Source organism: Triticum aestivum, chromosome 2D (assembly GCF_018294505.1).
Source record: "Triticum aestivum cultivar Chinese Spring chromosome 2D, IWGSC CS RefSeq v2.1, whole genome shotgun sequence".
NCBI classification, from domain to species: Eukaryota; Viridiplantae; Streptophyta; class Magnoliopsida; order Poales; family Poaceae; genus Triticum; species Triticum aestivum.
The window spans coordinates 577,842,064-577,860,400 of record NC_057799.1 but is presented as its reverse complement, the minus strand read 5'-3'; the positions used below and the strand labels follow the sequence as shown (position 1 = coordinate 577,860,400).

Genomic DNA, 18,337 nt, shown 5'->3' with positions numbered 1-18,337 from the left:
CGATCATTGGTGACCAAGGGAGCTACGGGGAGAGGATTTGGCTCCCCTGGAGCCCTAGATGACGTGGGAGGAGTCATATCTACGGAGGAGATCCATGGAGACCTCCTATATATTCATCTCCAACCCTAGCCACCGACATTCATGTTCAGCAAGTTCATCACGTGTTGTCATACCTCCATTGTTGTAGAAGAGTTATCTCCACCTTAGAGGAAGGGCCAAGACATGGAAGAAGGTAGGAGGAGACTATGTTGACGCCCGATGCTAACAAAAGGGCCGGTGCCATCTTCATCGACACCACCATTCTTCTCTTTCCCCCCAACACCATGTTGGGTTGTAACTTGTTTCTCCCCTCTATGTTTTCCATCCATATGTTTGAGTAATTCAATTAGCTCTCGGGGAGTAAGGATGAAGTCTAGTATGTATTAGAACCAAACGCCTACCCGAGATGCAATACCTACTTAGTATGTTTGAGTTAATGTTCTCTCGATGTTTTGTAAGGTCGACCCCTAAACATTTGCATTTATGGACGGAAGGTTGTTACTATCATCGTGATGGTGGGTTAAGGAGGCATTGTAGCGAAAGTACTTATCTCCCTCCTTCCTTGACATTCTATTGGGGAATTACCGAAGACCTCCTTTAAGCCGCGTCCAAGGAGGGACCCTTAATCCCTGTTGTTGTTTCCTAAATGTGGGGAGGAACAGTGACGATGTATGTGATTTCTTTTAGGATAGGAGGTTGAACCCCCGGCCTTTGCATCATAAAGATGCACACAATCATTACATTATATTATTCAAAAAAGCCTTATAAGGAAAAACATTGATACACCTGAAGCAACCTTCTTTTCTTTTTGACAAAAGGTGGACTTTTATTAGCTCAAAATGAAGCATCAAAAGGATACAAACATAATGAGCACACATCATGTCTCTACATAGCTAGGATGCGTCTGCGACGACGAAAAAGGGTGATAATTTGATGGAGAGCGGCAGGGTGAAAGGGGAGAGTGGAGGATTTTGCCGTGGAAACAGTACGACCAGCTACAAAAGCGCGGGCTCCGTCTTAGTTTTGGGTGGGTCAAGGGTGTCGGAGTCCTATGACTCATATCAAATTCCCCCAAAGCCCCTTCTTGTTTGGTTTCAATTTACGGAAAGTCCAAACTGCTCCGCAAATCAATGAGGTCTGGATAGCTGCGTCGTGACGGGTTACAAAAACGACTGTTTTAGGAGTATTAGAGCATCTCTAGCAGACCCCTTAAAACTACAAATTGTAAAACTGAGATAAAGGTAAAAAAGGGTATTTTTAGGGTTTATTTTAGTTACGGCCGAATAGATACGGTAAAAACAAACTTTAAAACTCGGATATGAGCTTCTTCCTCCAGCCCAGCTCAGCCGCTTTTACGTTGCCCTTTTAAAAAATTACGGGTTGGACCACTTTTACGATTTCTGTTATAAACATTTTTTTATCAAAACGTTAGAACGCAAAAGTTATGAGGACTTGACCACTTTTAAGGGGTGTGGCAGAGATGGTCTCAGGACCAAACCGAGAACAAGTTCTACCGGTGCTGTACTGTCGCGCTGCCGGTCATCGCGCCGGCCTCCCTTCCTCCTCCACCTGCCCCGCCCCGTGAAAAAGGGCCCGAATCCTAAGACCCAAAAGCATTCTCCCTCTCCCATCCCAAAGATTTCTGCGCAGTACACTGTACTGATCGTCTCAGACCCACCTTCCCCCAGTTCCCCTTCTCCCATTGATCGCTCCTGCTCTGCTTTTCTGCACACAGCAAGCGACTCCTCCTCCTCCAAGACAGCCAAGACCACCAAGAAACCGACCCCCTTCCTTCCCCCCTCCTCGCAAGTGCCGCCATCTTGCTCGGGTTAGGGCGAGAGCGAGACCAAGAGGGGGGAGACAGCGCGCGGCAGCCCCGGTGGCGGCATGGGGGAGGTGGATTTGGAGGACGTGGTGCTCTCCTGGTCGGCCCAGGAAATCACCGACGACGACCTCTACAGGGACAAGGTACGCCTGCGCCATCCATCCACCCCGCGGTTGCCGCTGCTACTAGTTCCTGACGATGATTTCTGCGAGCGGGCGCGCGGTTTTGCAAGCTTGAGCATTTTTCCCCCGAATCTGCGCGTACGTCGTACGGACCGCCGAAGCGTGTGTGCGCGCGCGGATGTGCGCTAGCTAGGTTTCTACTCCGACTACTCGTGCTTAAATCCGGTGATTTTTTTTTTCCGTTAGCGGGCTGTTGTTCGCTGCCTCTTATGCGTAATCCAAGTTGGGTCTGTTGTCTGAAGCTCCAACTGATTGATGCTGCTCTGCTCTGCTCTGTCTGTGTGTTGCCCGTGCGCAGCGCTCGGGTTTAGAGGGGGTTTCTGTCCACGTGTCATGGAAGCGCGATTTTCATGTGCTTACCAACGCAAATTCAATGCCTTTTGGTTTGCTATAAGTGTTGATTGCCATTTCTGGACTGTATTAACATGATTGTTGCACACTTGCACGCTGAGTGTAGTGTAGTGTAGTGTAGTGTAGGCACATTGCCATTTCTGGGCTAACCAGATGTCATGCATGATTCTTACGTTACTGGCTGAGTGTAGTGTAGGTGCTCACTGCTGCTGGCAAGAATGACACACTAATTTTTTGTGACCATGATGTGCCATAAGCTTTAAATTGCTAGCTGTTGGGAGCATGATGGTAGGCGTGCAACTTATGTTGTATCCTAGTGAGAGAGAGACATGCCGCAATGTTGTACCATTTGGTGGCACAAGTTATAACTTGTATTGCTATGAAAAACATTGTGTCTATGATTGACTGCGGTAACCTCCTTGAGATATGAGCAGCTTCAGCCCTGTATTGATCATCGCTGCTTCTTCATTATATGAAATTGAAATCGACTCTGCTAGCATTAATTGCATTCTCTACTCAAGGAACTGTTGGAGAATCTTTTGCTAGCTATAATCATGTCTTTCTTATTTATCAATTATGATCTCATTTGTGTTCAGGTTGTGACCATTCCCTGCAACTTCAAATCACTTGATCACTATCTCGTATCGTTTCGTGTGCCTCTGATTGAAGAAACAAGGTCAGATCTATGCTCACGCCTTTAACTCATCAGTGAAGCACCCTCGTCGAGAATACGTTCCATGGAGGTAGCAGGGAAATCGGGATTATACTTTATGGATGTGGACTTTTGGGATAATGATGATGGGTTTTCTACTGGGAATTATACTATGAGGAATGGTGACATATTTATTTTGTCTAGCATAAAACCTGAATCTGTAGAGGACTTAAACCACCATGGCATGACATACTGCTTGGCAATGGTTACTGAGGTTTTTATGGATGATGAATACCAGAAGGGCTTCAGAGTCAAAGTTGCAAAGAATGTTGGTTTGCAAGAAGACTTAAACAAACTGAAGCATGCAATATTTCTCAACAATATCACGACAAACATGCGGATATGGAAAGCACTTACCTTTGATTGCCACATGGATAACAATTTCACAGTAATCAAGTCCCTCTTAGCCCCCACAAATCTGGTAATATCACATGAATACTTGCATTTTAGTTTTACTAGCTATTTTCATTACCATTATAAATTGGTATGGGACCTAACTTTTTGAGTTCCTCTTTGTTGGCTCTGTTGCAGGGTGAGGATGTTTGTGGTGTCCGTATTAAACAGGATTAGGGCTGTTTGGCTTCTTTCACAGAGCAACTACTTTCGATTAAGCTGAATGAATCACAGGTGGATGCTATCAAATCTATCATCTCAACTGTACAATGTGGGCATGTGAACCTCATGAAGCTTATATGGGGTCCACCAGGTACTGGAAAGACCAAGATGGTTAGCGCTTTATTGTGGGTTTTGGCATGTTTGAAATGCAGAACTCTTACTTGTGCTCCCACTAATGTTGCTGTCGTTGGAGTTTGCACTCGTTTCCTTAAAAAATTGAAGGATTTCAATGAGCACATTGATGAAAATGGTCTACCTTTTTCTCTTGGAGATATCTTGCTATTTGGGAGCAGGTCTAACATGGACATCACCGATGATCTTCAGGAAGTTTTCTTGGATTTTCGTGTCGACGAACTTGTTGAAAGCTTTTCATCGTCGTCAGGATGGAACTACATAATAGCTTCAATGGTATCCTTTTTAGAAGACTGCGCTTCACGGTATGATATGCTTCTCGAGGATGATGGAAAAATTGATCCAGTGTGCTTTCTGGACTTCACAAAGAAGCAATTGGATGCGACAGCAATAGCTCTGAAAAGATGCATAATGAATTTGTGGGCTCATCTTCCTGGAAGGTGCTTTTCTCATGATAGTGTCATAAATATATCTATGTTGCTTAAGATGCTGGAAAAATTTGGCGCCCTTCTTAGTGACGTAGACTTGACCGATGAGGGCTTGAAAAGGGGCCTTGGTTGTCTGTCAACTGCAAACTCTGTTTGTGCAAAGCCTATATCTTCTATTGAGAAGGAACTGGATGAAGCAAGGTACACATGCATAAAGTTGCTTAAAGATCTGCTACACTTGCTTAACTTACCCACTGGAGTAGACAAAAACTGGGTCAAGAACTACTGCATATGTAATGCAACACTTCTTTTCTGTACCACCTCTAGCTCTTATCAGTTACATCACATGGATATTGCACCGCTCGATGTATTAATTGTTAATGAGGCTGCTCAAGTGCGGGAGTGTGAATTGGTGATCTCACTACGGCTACATTGGCTAAAATATGTTGTTTTGGTCAGGGATGACTGTCAGCTGAGTGCGATGGTTAAAAGCAAAGTAAGGTTTTGCCTCACCCACTTTATATTGTTTGTTTCATTTCTTAGTCACTGGTGCATTTATCAACAAGATAAAATTGTGATACTGAAATGACCCAACACTTTTTTCTTGAAAAAATTGTGAAGGGTGTATCTTCCTTTTATGTTCCGTTTGTCATTGATCTGTTTTTGATAGTCCCAATTCTTACCTTTAATTGTTTGTCTCTAGGTATGTAAAGAAGCTGGACTTGGAACAAGTCTTTTTAAGAGACTGGTTAAGCTAAAATTTGAAAAACATTTGCTGAATATGCAGTATCGCATGAATCCTTGTATCAGCTTATTTCCAAATGCTCAATTTTATGAGAGGAAAATGTTAGATGGTTCCAATGTCCTGTCTTCTAGCTATAATAAGGATTTCACATGCCTCCCTTTTGGCAGCTACACGTTAATAAATGTCGCTGATGGAAGGGAAGACAAAGAGGGCACAGGAAACAGTCGGAGAAACATGGTTGAAGTTGCTATTGTTTTTCACCTAATCCATACCATCTTTAAATGTATGTCTAAGCTGAAATATATCATTTGCTTAACCTTAATATCATTTGTAGTTATTAATTTTTTTATGAAGTTACTTGGCTAGTATAACATGGTACCCACAAAAAAAAGGCTAATATAACACGGGATATTTTGAAGCATACATGGTCTTCCTTTCTTGTACTGCATACATTTTTATTTTAAAAAGGAGTACATTTAGTAGATAACATGAAGGCTTAAATACTATGCTCTATTAGAGTTGTTATCCACTGCATGGTCCCACTTAAGCAACTTTTTATTATTATCAGAGTGGAAAACAGTGACATTTCAATGACTTGGTGATGCAGAATCAACTTAAGTTTGCTGAAGAAAATTCTTTCAGTAGCCTTGTCCAAAATTTGACCACTTAAGATTATTCTGCAGCTTGGAAAAAGACAGGCCAATGTTTCAGCATCGGCGTGGTCTCTCCATATAATGCTCAAGTTGATGCAATTAAAACTAGACTTGGCAAAAAGTACGATAAATGTGATGGCTTTCATGTGCGGCTGAAGTCCATTGAGGGTTTCCAAGGAGAAGAGGATGATATAATAATACTATCAACTGTTAGATCCAATGGGAGAGGAGTTCTTGGATTTCTTGCTGATAACCAAAGAACAAATGTTGCTCTTACTAGAGCAAGGTGTGCATCAATTTTTTTGCGTTCCCTTGTTTTTATTAATGTTCAAAGTATGTAAGACTGATGATATATATCTGATGTTCTATTTCATGCAGGCACTGTCTTTGGATTGTTGGGAATGCTCGTACACTGTATAAAAGTGGGACCGAATGGACAGACCTTGTTGCTGATGCAGAAAGACGTAAATGTGTTTTCAGTGCCACTAATGACGCAACCATCTGTAGGTTGGTTTTGCAAGTAAAGCAAGAGCTTGATGAACTTGATGATCTTCTTAATGCTGATTCGGTGGTTTTCACCAATACCAGATGGAAGGTAAGTACCATGGTTTTAGCCAGTTTGGCTTTAAACATACTTTCATATTTTCTAATATGTCACTGCACTTACTTTACCCAGAATGCGAACCACATGTATGTACATGTGTCTTGTGAGACTCATTCTTGTTGTCACGGAGTTAGGTTTTACTGAATATACACTTACTTCATAGTGTGATTTTGTGTGTGTTCATGAACAGACATGTCTCACTTTCTGGAATCATGTATGTGGTTCGCTTGTCTCTGCTAGGCTGTTTCCTCTGTACGATGCTTTCAGGGACATGTGCTATTTTGTAAGATGCTTTCTCAGTTATATGGTTCTTCTCTATAGAGTACATACCATCTTGTGAACCTCCTAGTTTTCTTGAAGAATATACTGTTCCTTCATTTTTCTCAGGTTGCGCTTTTTGTATTTGTACATTCAACAGGTCATTCTTAGCGATGAGTTTAGGAAGTCCTTCACCAAACTCAAATCACCACAGCTCAGGAGGGAAATACTCCAAAAGCTTATCAAACTTGGAGCTGGTTGGAGGACAACAGTTAAGAACCTTGACATACCAGGTGCTTCTCATCTTGCAAAAGTATACAAGGTTAGAGACCTGTATCTCGTATGGAGTATTGACATGGAGAAAACCAAGAGAAAGTATTTCCAGATAATAAAAATTTGGGACCTACTGTCACAGCAAAATGTTGCAAGAATTGTTCAACGTTTCCAGAATTTGTTTTCCATGTACACGGATGATTACCTGGATCACTGCAGGAGAGTGCAGACACAGGGGTATGAGTATTTTGTTGTTAATGGGCTATACTCTGGCCTCTTCAATTTTTCATTATCCTTTGATGCTTGATCAACTTCTTTGTAAATATCGTGCCTAGAAATGAAATGCATGTAGGCATTCTTCTAATTTTTGCCCTCCTTTTTGTCGTGGATAACAGGAAACTGGAAGTTCCTATGGTTTGGGATGTTGGACATGCTATTATTCGCTATAACATGGATTGCAAAGTGGATGCTCATGAAGAACATGGTCTCGTGTATACATCATATGCCATGGAAAATTCAAAAGTAAGCGAAAGCTTCTTGCTGATGAAATTCTACTCTTTATCATCTGGAATGGCAAAGCATTTGCTGACAGCTACTGATGGGTCTGAAATCAACATCCCCTTTGAACTGAGTGATGAAGAGCAGGTGATTATCCAATTCCCGCTCACTAGTTTTATACTTGGGAGGTCGGGCATCGGAAAAACCACTGTATTGACAATGAAAATGATTCAAAAAGAGAAACTGTCATCGATCGCATCCCAAGGTCTAAATTTGGATGGAGCCGTGTCTGCGGCAGATGACAATAAACTTATGCCACTAAAGAATGGAGGAGAATGTTCTGTGAAACAAATATTTATCACTGTGAGCCCAAAGTTATGTTCAGCCATAAAAGATTACATCTACAGACTTAAAAGGTAAGTCTGTTGAATCGGGCCCCTGTTTAAAAGTACTACATATGTTTACACCATTTTGGAAATGATTTTGATACATCCATTTAAAGTGGACAGAAATGTGTGCATGAGTTGGCTCAACTTTTTTCACTGTACCTTTAAGGGTCATTTGAAGTGCATTTTCTCTTTAAGATACGATTTTGTGGATGGGCGTATAGCCCAGTGGCAAGAGCGTGGCTGTGCGCCTTGGCAGACCAAAGTTCGATTCCTGTTGGCGGAATTTATTTCACGGATTAAAACCTGATGTCCCACACCTTCTTCTTAACCAAAAAATGCCATGGGGCTCCTCCCCCATTCGCAGGCTATGCTGGGCTGGGCGTGCACTCACATAACTAAAAAAATTGAGCCATGCTTGGGGCTCTTTTATGAAAATATATATTGCAAGCTGGTTCAGTGATTTCTGTGAAAGATATTCACTTTGCTTATTTTATGTTTTTATTTATTTCAACCCTATATAGATTTGGCACTGGTGATGTCTCTGAACAGCCAAGCATTCTTCGCATGCATGACGTCATGGATGACCTGGAAGAGTTTACAGAAATTCCTGACAATTTTTGTGATCTACCTCATGAGCACTATCCTCTTACTATAACATATCGTAAGTTTTTGATGATGCTTGATGGAACATGCCGGACATCATTTTTGGATGTATTTTATGGTGAAATGAAGTCTAGCTTTGAGAGAGGCCGTTCAAGATCTCGTGCAGTGCAGACTTTTATTGAATTGAATGAAGTTACCTATGAAAAATTTGCTACTTTCTACTGGTCTCGTTTTAATAAAGACCTGACAAAGAAATTTGATGTGTCCACTGTTTTCACTGAAATAGTCTCTCACATTAAGGGCACATATCAAGCAAGGGGGCCTTATACTGGCAAACTGGGAAGACAAGATTATGTGATGCTCTCAGATAAAAGAATTTCGTCTTTGAGCAAAGAGAAAAGAAATAAAATTTATGATATATTCCTTGAATATGAAAGTATGAAATGCTCTGCCAGGGAGTTTGATTTGTCAGATTTTGTCAGTAGTCTTCACACTAGTTTTGTATCTGATGGCTACAATGGAGATTTGGTGGATTTTGTTTACATAGATGAGGTACAGGATCTGACCATGACACAAATAGCACTTCTTAAGTATGTCTGCAGGAACATCAAGGAAGGCTTCCTTTTTGCTGGTGACACTGCTCAGACTATAGCAAGAGGTATCGATTTCAGGTTTGAAGATATCCGTTCACTTTTTTATACTGCATTCCTCACAGAAACTGAGGCGTCTAAACAAGGACTTAAACATGGGGAGAAATCCCATCTCTCTGATATGTTCCAATTGTCTCAAAATTCCCGCACACACTGTGGCATCCTCCGTATGGCACAAAGTATCATGAGGCCTCTGTGCTTCTTTTTCCCATCAAGTGTTGACAAGCTTAATCCAGAGAATGGACTGGTATACGGAGAAGCTCCTGTGCTGCTGGAGTCTGATAACGATGAAAATGCTATTATGAGAATTTTTGGAGAAAACAAAAGTCAACATGGTAATTTGCATGGGTTTGGTGCTCAGCAAGTCATATTAGTTCGTGATGATGCTACCAAAAAACAAATTATTGATGTTGTTGGTAAACAAGCTCTTGTTCTGACTATTGTTGAATGTAAGGGCCTTGAGTTTCAGGTATGGGCCTATAAATTCAGTTTCGTCTTTGTTCATTTTGCAAAATATTTCAGTTGTAAAATGCGCTGTTTCAGAATGTTGAGTGTACTTACTTCAGAGGTATTTTGTAGGATGTGCTGTTGTACAACTTTTTTGTTCGTCGCCTTTAAGAAATAAATGGAGAGTTCTGTATGGCTACATGAAACATAAATCTATTATAGCACACTCCGAGGAGACCTCTCACCCAGGTTTTGACAGAAGCAAGCATTATCTACTCTGTTCAGAGCTGAAGCAACTCTATGTTGCAATCACACGCAGCCATCCGCCGCGCCGCAAAGGAGATTCACCCTAGCCCCCGCGTCGTCCTCCCCCTAGGGCGACTCGGGCGGAGCCAGAAACCTAGTCGCCGCCGCCGCAAACTCCCTCCTCCTCTCCCTCCGCCGCCGCCGGAGGATGCCGCCGGGCTAAGCCCGGGGGCCGACGGCGGTGGCGGGGGATCTCCTCTCGCGCGCGTCTCCGGGGTGGGGCGGACCCCAAGGCGTGTGGTGGCGCGACCGATCTGGGATCTGCGGCGCGGCGGATGGCTGTAGCAGGCGGCGGGAGGCCGGCCCGTCCTGGCTGCGGGCGGCCCAGTCGCGGGCGGCGGCCAGGGCTGCGGGCGCTGCGGATGGCCCTTCGGGCGGCGGCGGCAGCTGCGGTCGGCGGCGGCCGGCTTGGCTGCGGTGGCGTGCGTGCTGCCTTCAGATCGGCGATGGCGGCGTGGAGGGCCTGGTGGTCTCGTCGGTGGCACCTTCGTTCAGATCTGTTCTGACCGGTGCAGCCGGCGGTGGTGGTCATCTCTTTCGTCAGAGGTGGTCGACCTGAGGCTGGGTGTTCGAATCTTGGGATCCGTCATCTAGCACCAGCTGCGAGTCGGAGAGACGTAGTTTCCGGTGAAAACCGAGCCGATGGCGGGCGATGGCGGCGTTCCATGTCGTTACCTTGATGAAGGCATCGTCATGTGACTACCATCGACCCACTCGTACTGCTCCGGGGGAAACCCTAGGATCTGGTGTTCCAGACCGGATGATGGTGGCACTGCGGTGTCGTTTCTCTCTTGGGAGCATCGTTTGTGGAGCAGTGCTGAAAGTCAGAGGCAGGAGGTGGAGCGGCTTCGTCTTGCACGGAGCTTCGGTGGAGATGTCAAGTCATGCCTGATCGACGGGTGCTACGCTTGGTCATGCCTGGTCGGCAGGTGCTACGCACGACAGATCCTCCAAGGACTTCAAGCTGTGTCGGCTGGTGGTACTTGGCAGCATGGCGCTGAGTTGTATCAGTGGCGACCGCGACGTGTTCAGCTGTTTGCGCGCAGGGAGGAGGTGCCGTTGGGCGCCGTGGTGGCGTCGACGATAGCTGCACCGAGCATGGTTGATGCATCAGTACAGTTCTGAAGATGGAGCGGTGGCAGTTGGCGGCGGCGGCCTCTGAGAGCACGCCGGACCAGTGTGTGTCCCAGACCCGGCAAGTGGCTAGGTTGGGGTCTCGGGTCTTAGATGTTAGGCTTGGCTGCGATGTCTGTTTGGTATTAGGCCCAGGCTATCTGCGCCCCTTCATCAACTTGATAGGTGTAGCGACAGTTTGTTGCTTAGACGGCGGCTTTAGTCTTACTGTTGTATGACTTTGTAAGGTCTTGTGAGAATAATTAATAAAGTGGCCGTATGCATCGCCCAGATGCAGAGGCCGGGGGTCATCCTCCTTTTCTAAAAAAAACACGCACTAGGCAAAGATTGTGGATATGCGAAAATACAGATGATTACTGCCGACCAATGTTTGACTACTGGAAGAAGTTGTGCCCTGTAGAAGTTAGATTACTTGATTCTTCCCTCATTCAAGCCATGCAAACAGGGAGCAGCATTGATGATTGGAGGCTACGGGGAACCAAGGTTAGTGATCTTTACTTGTTTGGTCTGCAAAGCCAATTTTAGTTTATCATGCCATGCATTATGTTGCCTAGTGAGTGTTCTTAATCTTGTTAAATTCATGGGGTTTTTGTTTCTCACAGTTGTTGTATGCACACGTATTTTTTGTTAGGCGGGTCATGGCCACTTATAGTTTTTCTGTACTTGTCTTTTACCATTCTTATTCCATGTCACAAGTTCTCTCTTTTTTTGTAGTTATTCAATGAGGAGCAATTCGAGATGGCTACCATGTGTTTCGGAAAGGCTGGTGATGCACACAGAGAGAAATGGGCAAGAGCTGCTGGACTTGTGGTGACTGCTGACCATGCCATCTCCACAAATTTGGAGTTAGGCAAGGCTTCATTGCAAACAGCGTCAGAGATTTACGAGTCCATAGGAATGCATGAGAGAGCTGCTACGTGTTATATCAAATTAGGCGACTACAAAAGAGCAGGTCGGACAACTCTTCGTAATTTCCAAGCTATGTCCATTTGAGATTTCATCATATCGTAACGGTCTACGGATGGCAAGTTGTTCTAAAAGAGTTGCCTTATAAGTAAATGCCATCAAATCTCAAAATATTGTTTTGAAATGGTACCCCTACTTAAATTGCAGATACGCCAATTCTTACCTTTCATATGGAGTGTTACCTCACGCTCTAGAAAACTCTGTCTGACTAAACATTGTGTTCCTTGCATTGCCTTAGGTATGCTTTACATGCAAAACTGTGGTACTTCTAGACTTGAGGATGCTGGTGACTGCTTTGCTAGGGCTGAATGCTGGACGGAGGCAGCTGAAGTGTTCTTCAAAGCTAAATGTTACACCAAGTGTTTCTCCATGTGCTCAAAAGGAAAACAATTATTCAATCGGGGCTTGCAGTTTCTGCAACAGTTGGAAGAGGAACATTTGCTTGAGGATTCAAAATCCTTGGAGGTTTCTGCAATTAGATCAGAGTATCTAGATAATTGTGCTCAACATTATTTTGAGTGTGGTGACATAAAGCGTATGATGCCTTTTGTTAAGGCTTTCAGTTCTATGGATAATGTACAGGCATTCTTGAAGTCTAGGAATCTTCTTGAGGAACTGTTTAGTATAGAGATGAAAAAGGGTAATTTCGTTGAAGCTGCAGGGATAGCAAAGCATAAAGGAGATGTCTTACTGGAGGTGAAAATGCTTGAGAAGGCAGATTTGTTTGAGGATGCAACGCGGCTTCTCCTCCTCCACATCATTGTAAATTCTTTGTGGTTTTTAAATAATAAAGGGTGCCCTCCCAAAAGAAATCCAGAGAAGGAAGAGTTGCTTGCAGAAGCCAAAGAGATGGCGAAGAAGGTATCTGATTGCTTCTACGGTTTCGTTTGCCTGGAAGCTGATGCACTGTCAGATGTGATTAAGTCTCTTCCCGATTTAACTTGCACTTTGCTTGAGGGCAGAAAATGTGGGAACTTGTTTGTTGAATTTATTGCTTCCCGTTCAATTATTGATGTTCATCTTCAGTCTCGAACCTCTGGATACAATTTAGAGATAGGGCCAGGATCTGAAGATGAAAATAGTTGTAATAATATGCTGGCTTCTAATCAGATGTCACCCCAGACTCTGTTTAATGCCTGGAATCGCTGGAAGTCGATCATACTCAACGCACTATCTCATCTTCGCCACACGAGTTATTTACCCAAAACAACCACACTTGGGGCTAGGATAACAGGTCAGTACCAGATTTGAGCCAGGTCAAAAAAAACCACCGAAATTGTGTCTAATCTGTAACGAAGAGCACTGATTGTTTGATTTGCTCGAGGAAACAGCAAAACTGACCGGTTGGGCCCACCTGTCAGGCTGAGTTGGCATGCCTATGTGGACAAAAAATCTGACGTGGACGGGGGACCCACCTGTCAGCGTCACATATTTCCCCCCCTTTTGTTTTATTCCTCATCTCTGACTTTCTCTTCCACGGCACCTCTTCCTTTGCTCCGGCGAGCACGCCGCCGTCCTCCTCTCCCCCCTCTCTCCTGGCCCTAGCGGCGGCGGCCACCTATCTCCCCCTCCCTTGCCGGCACTCCATGGAGAGGCAGACAAGCTGCGGCTGTTGCCGTCAATGCGCACGGCGGAGGCGTTGATTGTCGGGCGGGGAGATGGTGGAGGGATGCGGCGGCGCTGAGTTGCGCGGCGGCGGCCGGACGTGCCGCGGGGGATGGGGCCGGCCCCGCTGATCTGCGATGCGGCGGCCGGACGTGCCGCGATGGGGCAGCGGCGCTGAGCTGCGCTGCGGCAGTGGGGCGTGCGGGCTCACAATAATGGCCGGTGGCGCGTTGACCGCGGCAAGGTCGCTGCGGCGGATTGAGGTGGACCATACGGAGGCAAGCATCCCGACGGCGAGCTCGCTCTGGGCGCGGGCGACCTCGCGTCGTCGTTGCCATCGCCGGCGGATTTGCGGGCCTCCTCCTATCCCGGCGCAAGAGCGCTCCATGGCTGCTCCACGCCTGCCCCGCCGGTGCTCCATGGGGAGGTGCACGAGCTTCCGCCGCTCCCCATGACCCCCGACACCACACCTCCCGGAGCTCGGGTGCGTGGGCGCACGACGATGGCCGGTGGCAGGATGGTGACTGCGGCAAGGTCGCTGCAGCAGAGGGGGAAGGACCACGTTGACGGGCACAGCTGACCTTGAACGGCGCGAAGCGTGCGGCGGCGCCGCCGCGGCTGGCGACTCCGGTTGACCGGCACGGAGCTTCTCCATGGCGTCGCCGTCCAGAACCTATTTGATGAAATGCCCGTACGAAAAAGGAGGTGTAAATAAAAAAGAAAAATGAAAAAGGAGGCGCTGAGTCAATGACATGTGGGTCCCATCTCCACCTCGACGTATTTGTCCACATAGGCATGCCATGTCAGCTCGACAGGTGGGCCCAACCTGTCGGTTTTGCTGTTTTCGCGGCCAAATCAGCCCGTCAGTGCTCCGCGTTACAGGTTAGGCTCAGAACTGGTGGTTTTTTGTGACCTGGCTCAAATCTGGTCCTGACCTGTTACCCTAGCCCCAAGTGTGATGGTTTTGGGTAAATAACTCTCGCCACACTGATGGTCCAGAATTAAATGACTACGCAGTTATGTATGAAGATCTTTTCGCCAAGTACTTTGGATTGAGAAATGATGATGAAGTTGACAGATATGTTGTACTTAACATGAATGCAAGTTGGCTTTCTAATGCTGGCATCAGTTCTTTGCAGCAAGATGGCAACAGATGTTTGCTGGATGCCCCTCGGTGTCACTCGTGTGCTCAGTATTTCTGGATGAATGAGATGTCTTCTGTTGGTTTCAGTGTACTCAAGAAGTTGGAGTCATTTGTTCAAATTTCTCCAAAGCCAGAATCTTTGTATACCCTGGTGAGAACAAACGTTATTATAAATGAGATAGAAAAGTTTTTGGAAGAACCACAGTTCAGTATGCCAAAAATGAAGCTAAGAAACTTCTTTATTCTCTGTGAGCGTCGCTTCTTTGAGTTAATTTTTCTTGCGTGGAGAGATGGGACAACAAGGAGCCTCTTGCGTATACTTGACTCACCCGCTGCATATGGGTTGATTGCTGATTCTCTTAGTGCACACCTTCGGCGAACAGATAAAAATTTGACTCATGGGCATCTTGGGAGAACAACCATGCTTCTGCTTCATACAGCACAACTGGATGATGCGCTACTTTCAAGACTAGTACATTACCTGGACAAAAATCCCAGGTGGGCAGATTTTTATCGTTCTTTGAAGAGATTTCTTGGTACCGGTGTTGATAGACCCCCCTTGATATTGAACTTTAAGCGTGCTCTTGAGTTCACCTTCAGTCGTGTGATGCGGAGGGATGAACGGGACTATATATCCCCACTATGCTATGTGGGTCTGATGGAGTGCCTTGGTTTCATGGCTTCATCATACCTTCTACAGAAAGGTTGTGTATACTGCACCAAGTCTCTGTTGGTGAATATGCTGGAGTGCCGTACCAGCAAGGTTTACCTTGACACCTGCCTGGCATCTAATTTGAGCCCAGATTACGATCTTAATCACTTGGCACTCTCATCAGGGCGTTTCATATTTGAGGCAATTATGACTCTGTTGACAGAGAAGGATATGCTCTGGGAATGGGTACAGAAGACGTCAAGTCCTAGTTCATACTCCGACGTCCTCCGGAGACTAGTGGTCACACTTTATCCTCTGATCCTAACTCATGAGCTTGTGTTCAAAAAAGGAACCCTGGCTCATGATCTGCAGAATTGCTATGATCTCACAAGCACTCTTCAGCGGCGCAGAATCTTTGTGGATTTACCTTTGGAGTTTTCTGAGAAGATGGTCCGTGCTTTGCAAATAAGGCCTCGCACGCCGAGCAACTTCACAAGAGTGCTTGCTGACGCACTGGACGCAGTCGGAGATCCTATGGTAGTTATAGTGGGCTCACGCAAAGCCCGAGCAGTCTGTCCAAACTTAAATGCCTACATGATTAGCAAGGAGGAATTGCATGTTCCGAAGATAATGGCTCTTCTTCGTTCTGAAGAGCCAGGCTGTGTAAAGCAAAAGGCTGCACTGCCAGAAAAATCTGATGGTAACGAAAACATTCCTTTTTTTTTGGAGAAGGGGTGATACCCCGGCCTCTGCATCAGGAGGATGCATACGGCCACTTTGATAAATAAAATAGGTTCCACAATGTCAAAAAGTCGTAAAAGAAAACTACGTTGAGCTCACATAGACCTCGTCAGGAAGATAAAAAAAAAGGCCATAAAGCCACAACCGGCTGGCAGAAAACTAGGTATGGAAACTAATTGCCAATCCTATTACATGACCGCCATCCAAACCGGTTGAATATATCCCGCGCTACCATCTCCCACCGGACAGATCCAGTAACCAAACGCTCCCTGGCCTCCGTCGGAGTGAGTAGGGACCACATACGGATCAACGCCGTAGCTCGGAATACAACCTGCAAAACATGAATAGTAGTTATTCTGTTAAAAGCCAAATCATTTCTGCAGTTCCAAATTGCCCATAACAACGCACAAACTCCTACAAGAATATGTCTAGCTGTACCGGACTCTATCCCATCCAGCCACGTTCCAAATAACGACCCGACCGAACTCGGAGTAGTAATGTTAAAAGCAATTTGCACGGAGCGCCACAAATTTTTTGCCAACGGGCACTCAAAGAATAGATGCTTAATGGTTTCATCCCGATCACAGAAACTACACCTAGTAGATCCTATCCAATTGCGCTTAACCAAGTTATCCTTTGTTAAAATGACCTGTTTATGGACAAACCACATAAACACTTTGATTTTCAAAGGAACTTTAACTTTCCAAACATGTTTGGAGTTAGGAATGACACTCGAGTTGATAACATCGATGTACATCGATTTAACGGTAAAATGTCCAGACCTAGTAAGCTTCCAACACAACTGATCGGGCTGATGTTGTAGCTGAACCTCCATCAGTCTACGCACCAGATGAAGCCAAGCTTCCCATCTATTACCGACAAGCACCCTTCTAAACTGAATATTAAGGGGTGTGGCCTGCATAATCGTTGCCACAAGCGCATCACGACGATGCACAATACGATACAAAGTTGGGTACTGTAACGCCAACGGAGTCTCACCAAGCCAGGTGTCCTCCCAGAAGCGAGTATCATTACCATCGCCGACTATAAACTTTGTTCTATTAAAAAAGGCTGTCTTAACTCTCATAAGTTCCTAGGGCTGTACAAGATACTAATAAGGTGGAGAGTACAGGTGAAATATCTTTAAGTGATGAGAATGCTCCCTTCTGGGATATGTTTGAGAGGTTTCAAGTCAACAAGCAAGGCCAGGTGAGCTTCATATGTTACAATGCTTGTTTTGTTATTTTCCACTTTGTCGCATTGCTTTGCAACTGCCAAGTTATTCTAAAAGCTGATCTTCTGCAGAAAGATGCAAGATTAATTGTCCAGTTCCTTAGGACTACCCTTTCATGGCTGGCGCAGACAGGCTTCCAAGAAAAGATTGATGCACAATTGTTGGAAGAGGTCAGGCACATCAGCAGTCACTTTGAAGAACGTTCTACCAGGTAAGCTGATGTCGAATCAGCACCAGCTCTGATCTTGTTGTGTAAATACAGTAGTGCAATTGATAGTCAGGTATGGCTGACATCTTTGTAATAGCATCCTCTTTTTTTCTGCATGGTATGTACTGTACTAAATCAGCGATTAATATGCAACTAAGGGAGTACCTTCTAGTGTAAAACATGCATGACTTAGGTGATCCCTAATTCTTGTGCCATTTGCGCAGGATGGAGAAGACAGCTTGTCTGACTCTGGAGGATCTGTACTCAATGTGGCAAGATGGCGAGAACAAACTGCAGATGATCATCAGCTTCCTGTGTTCCAAAAGGGCGTCCACCAAGGAAGACGACAGGACGAACGAAGTCCAGTCGCAGACAGACGAATGGACTGGATGCTCAGACAACGAGACCGATGTCCAGTCGCAGACTGACGAACACGACGAATGGACTGGATGCTCAGACAAGGAGGCGGAATGGGTGAAGGAGGAGGAAGCGGCGGCACAAAAGGCGGCTCGGATGAAGAAGAGCAAGAAGAAGCCCAAACAACCGCACAAAGGTTGTTTCAAGAGGTGAGCTGATGTAGCGGCTGTAGGTCCCCGCCTGTATTGGAGAAACTTGTTTTGTACGGTCACTGTAAAACCAGCTCATGGCCGAGGGCTTGTTTTGCTTGCATGTATGTATATGGTTTGCTGCTTTGGTGCTACTGGCTGTGCATTTTGTTTTTTCGGGTGCTGATCAATCTAAATGCTATAGTATTCACCCGTTACTTTTTACAGCACTCGCATCGTCACTGGCCCTTCGCAACTGTCCCGCTTCGGTACACCCCCCCCCCCCCCCCCAAAAAAAAACGTATAAAGGGCAATATAGTCTTTTCACTCATCATATCCATTTTCGTCCGCACAGGCCGTACGTATGAGGGTCGGCCCATTAATATATTTTTTAATTT

The 18,337-nt window shown here is 45.4% G+C and overlaps 1 protein-coding gene across 1 annotated transcript; it reads left to right on the top strand.

Annotated features, from left to right (window-relative positions):
* Positions 1-1,686: 1,686 nt before the first annotated feature.
* On the top strand, positions 1,687-18,112 carry LOC123054648 (uncharacterized). Its single transcript, XM_044478459.1, has 22 exons — positions 1,687-2,007; positions 2,994-3,073; positions 3,254-3,530; positions 3,737-4,485; positions 4,612-4,780; positions 4,988-5,312; positions 5,713-5,968; positions 6,061-6,277; positions 6,477-6,569; positions 6,705-6,866; positions 6,960-7,054; positions 7,213-7,339; positions 7,397-7,731; positions 8,226-9,426; positions 9,501-9,525; positions 11,116-11,327; positions 11,559-11,796; positions 12,049-13,044; positions 14,415-15,911; positions 17,043-17,161; positions 17,258-17,397; positions 17,619-18,112. Exons 1-22 carry the CDS (start codon positions 1,927-1,929, stop codon positions 17,962-17,964), a joined length of 7,740 nt encoding a protein of 2,579 aa, XP_044334394.1. The 5' UTR covers positions 1,687-1,926; the 3' UTR covers positions 17,965-18,112.
* Positions 18,113-18,337: the final 225 nt, after the last annotated feature.

Excerpts from the sequence above, each read along its gene's own strand:
- LOC123054648 (XM_044478459.1), top strand. The coding sequence starts at position 1,927 with ATGGGGGAGGTGGATTTGGAGGACGTGGTGCTCTCCTGGTCGGCCCAG. Across the intron at positions 6,867-6,959 it reads ATCTTGCAAAAGTATACAAG|CAAAATGTTGCAAGAATTGT; the intron begins GTTAGAGACCTG and ends CTACTGTCACAG. Across the intron at positions 11,797-12,048 it reads AGGCGACTACAAAAGAGCAG|GTATGCTTTACATGCAAAAC; the intron begins GTCGGACAACTC and ends GCATTGCCTTAG.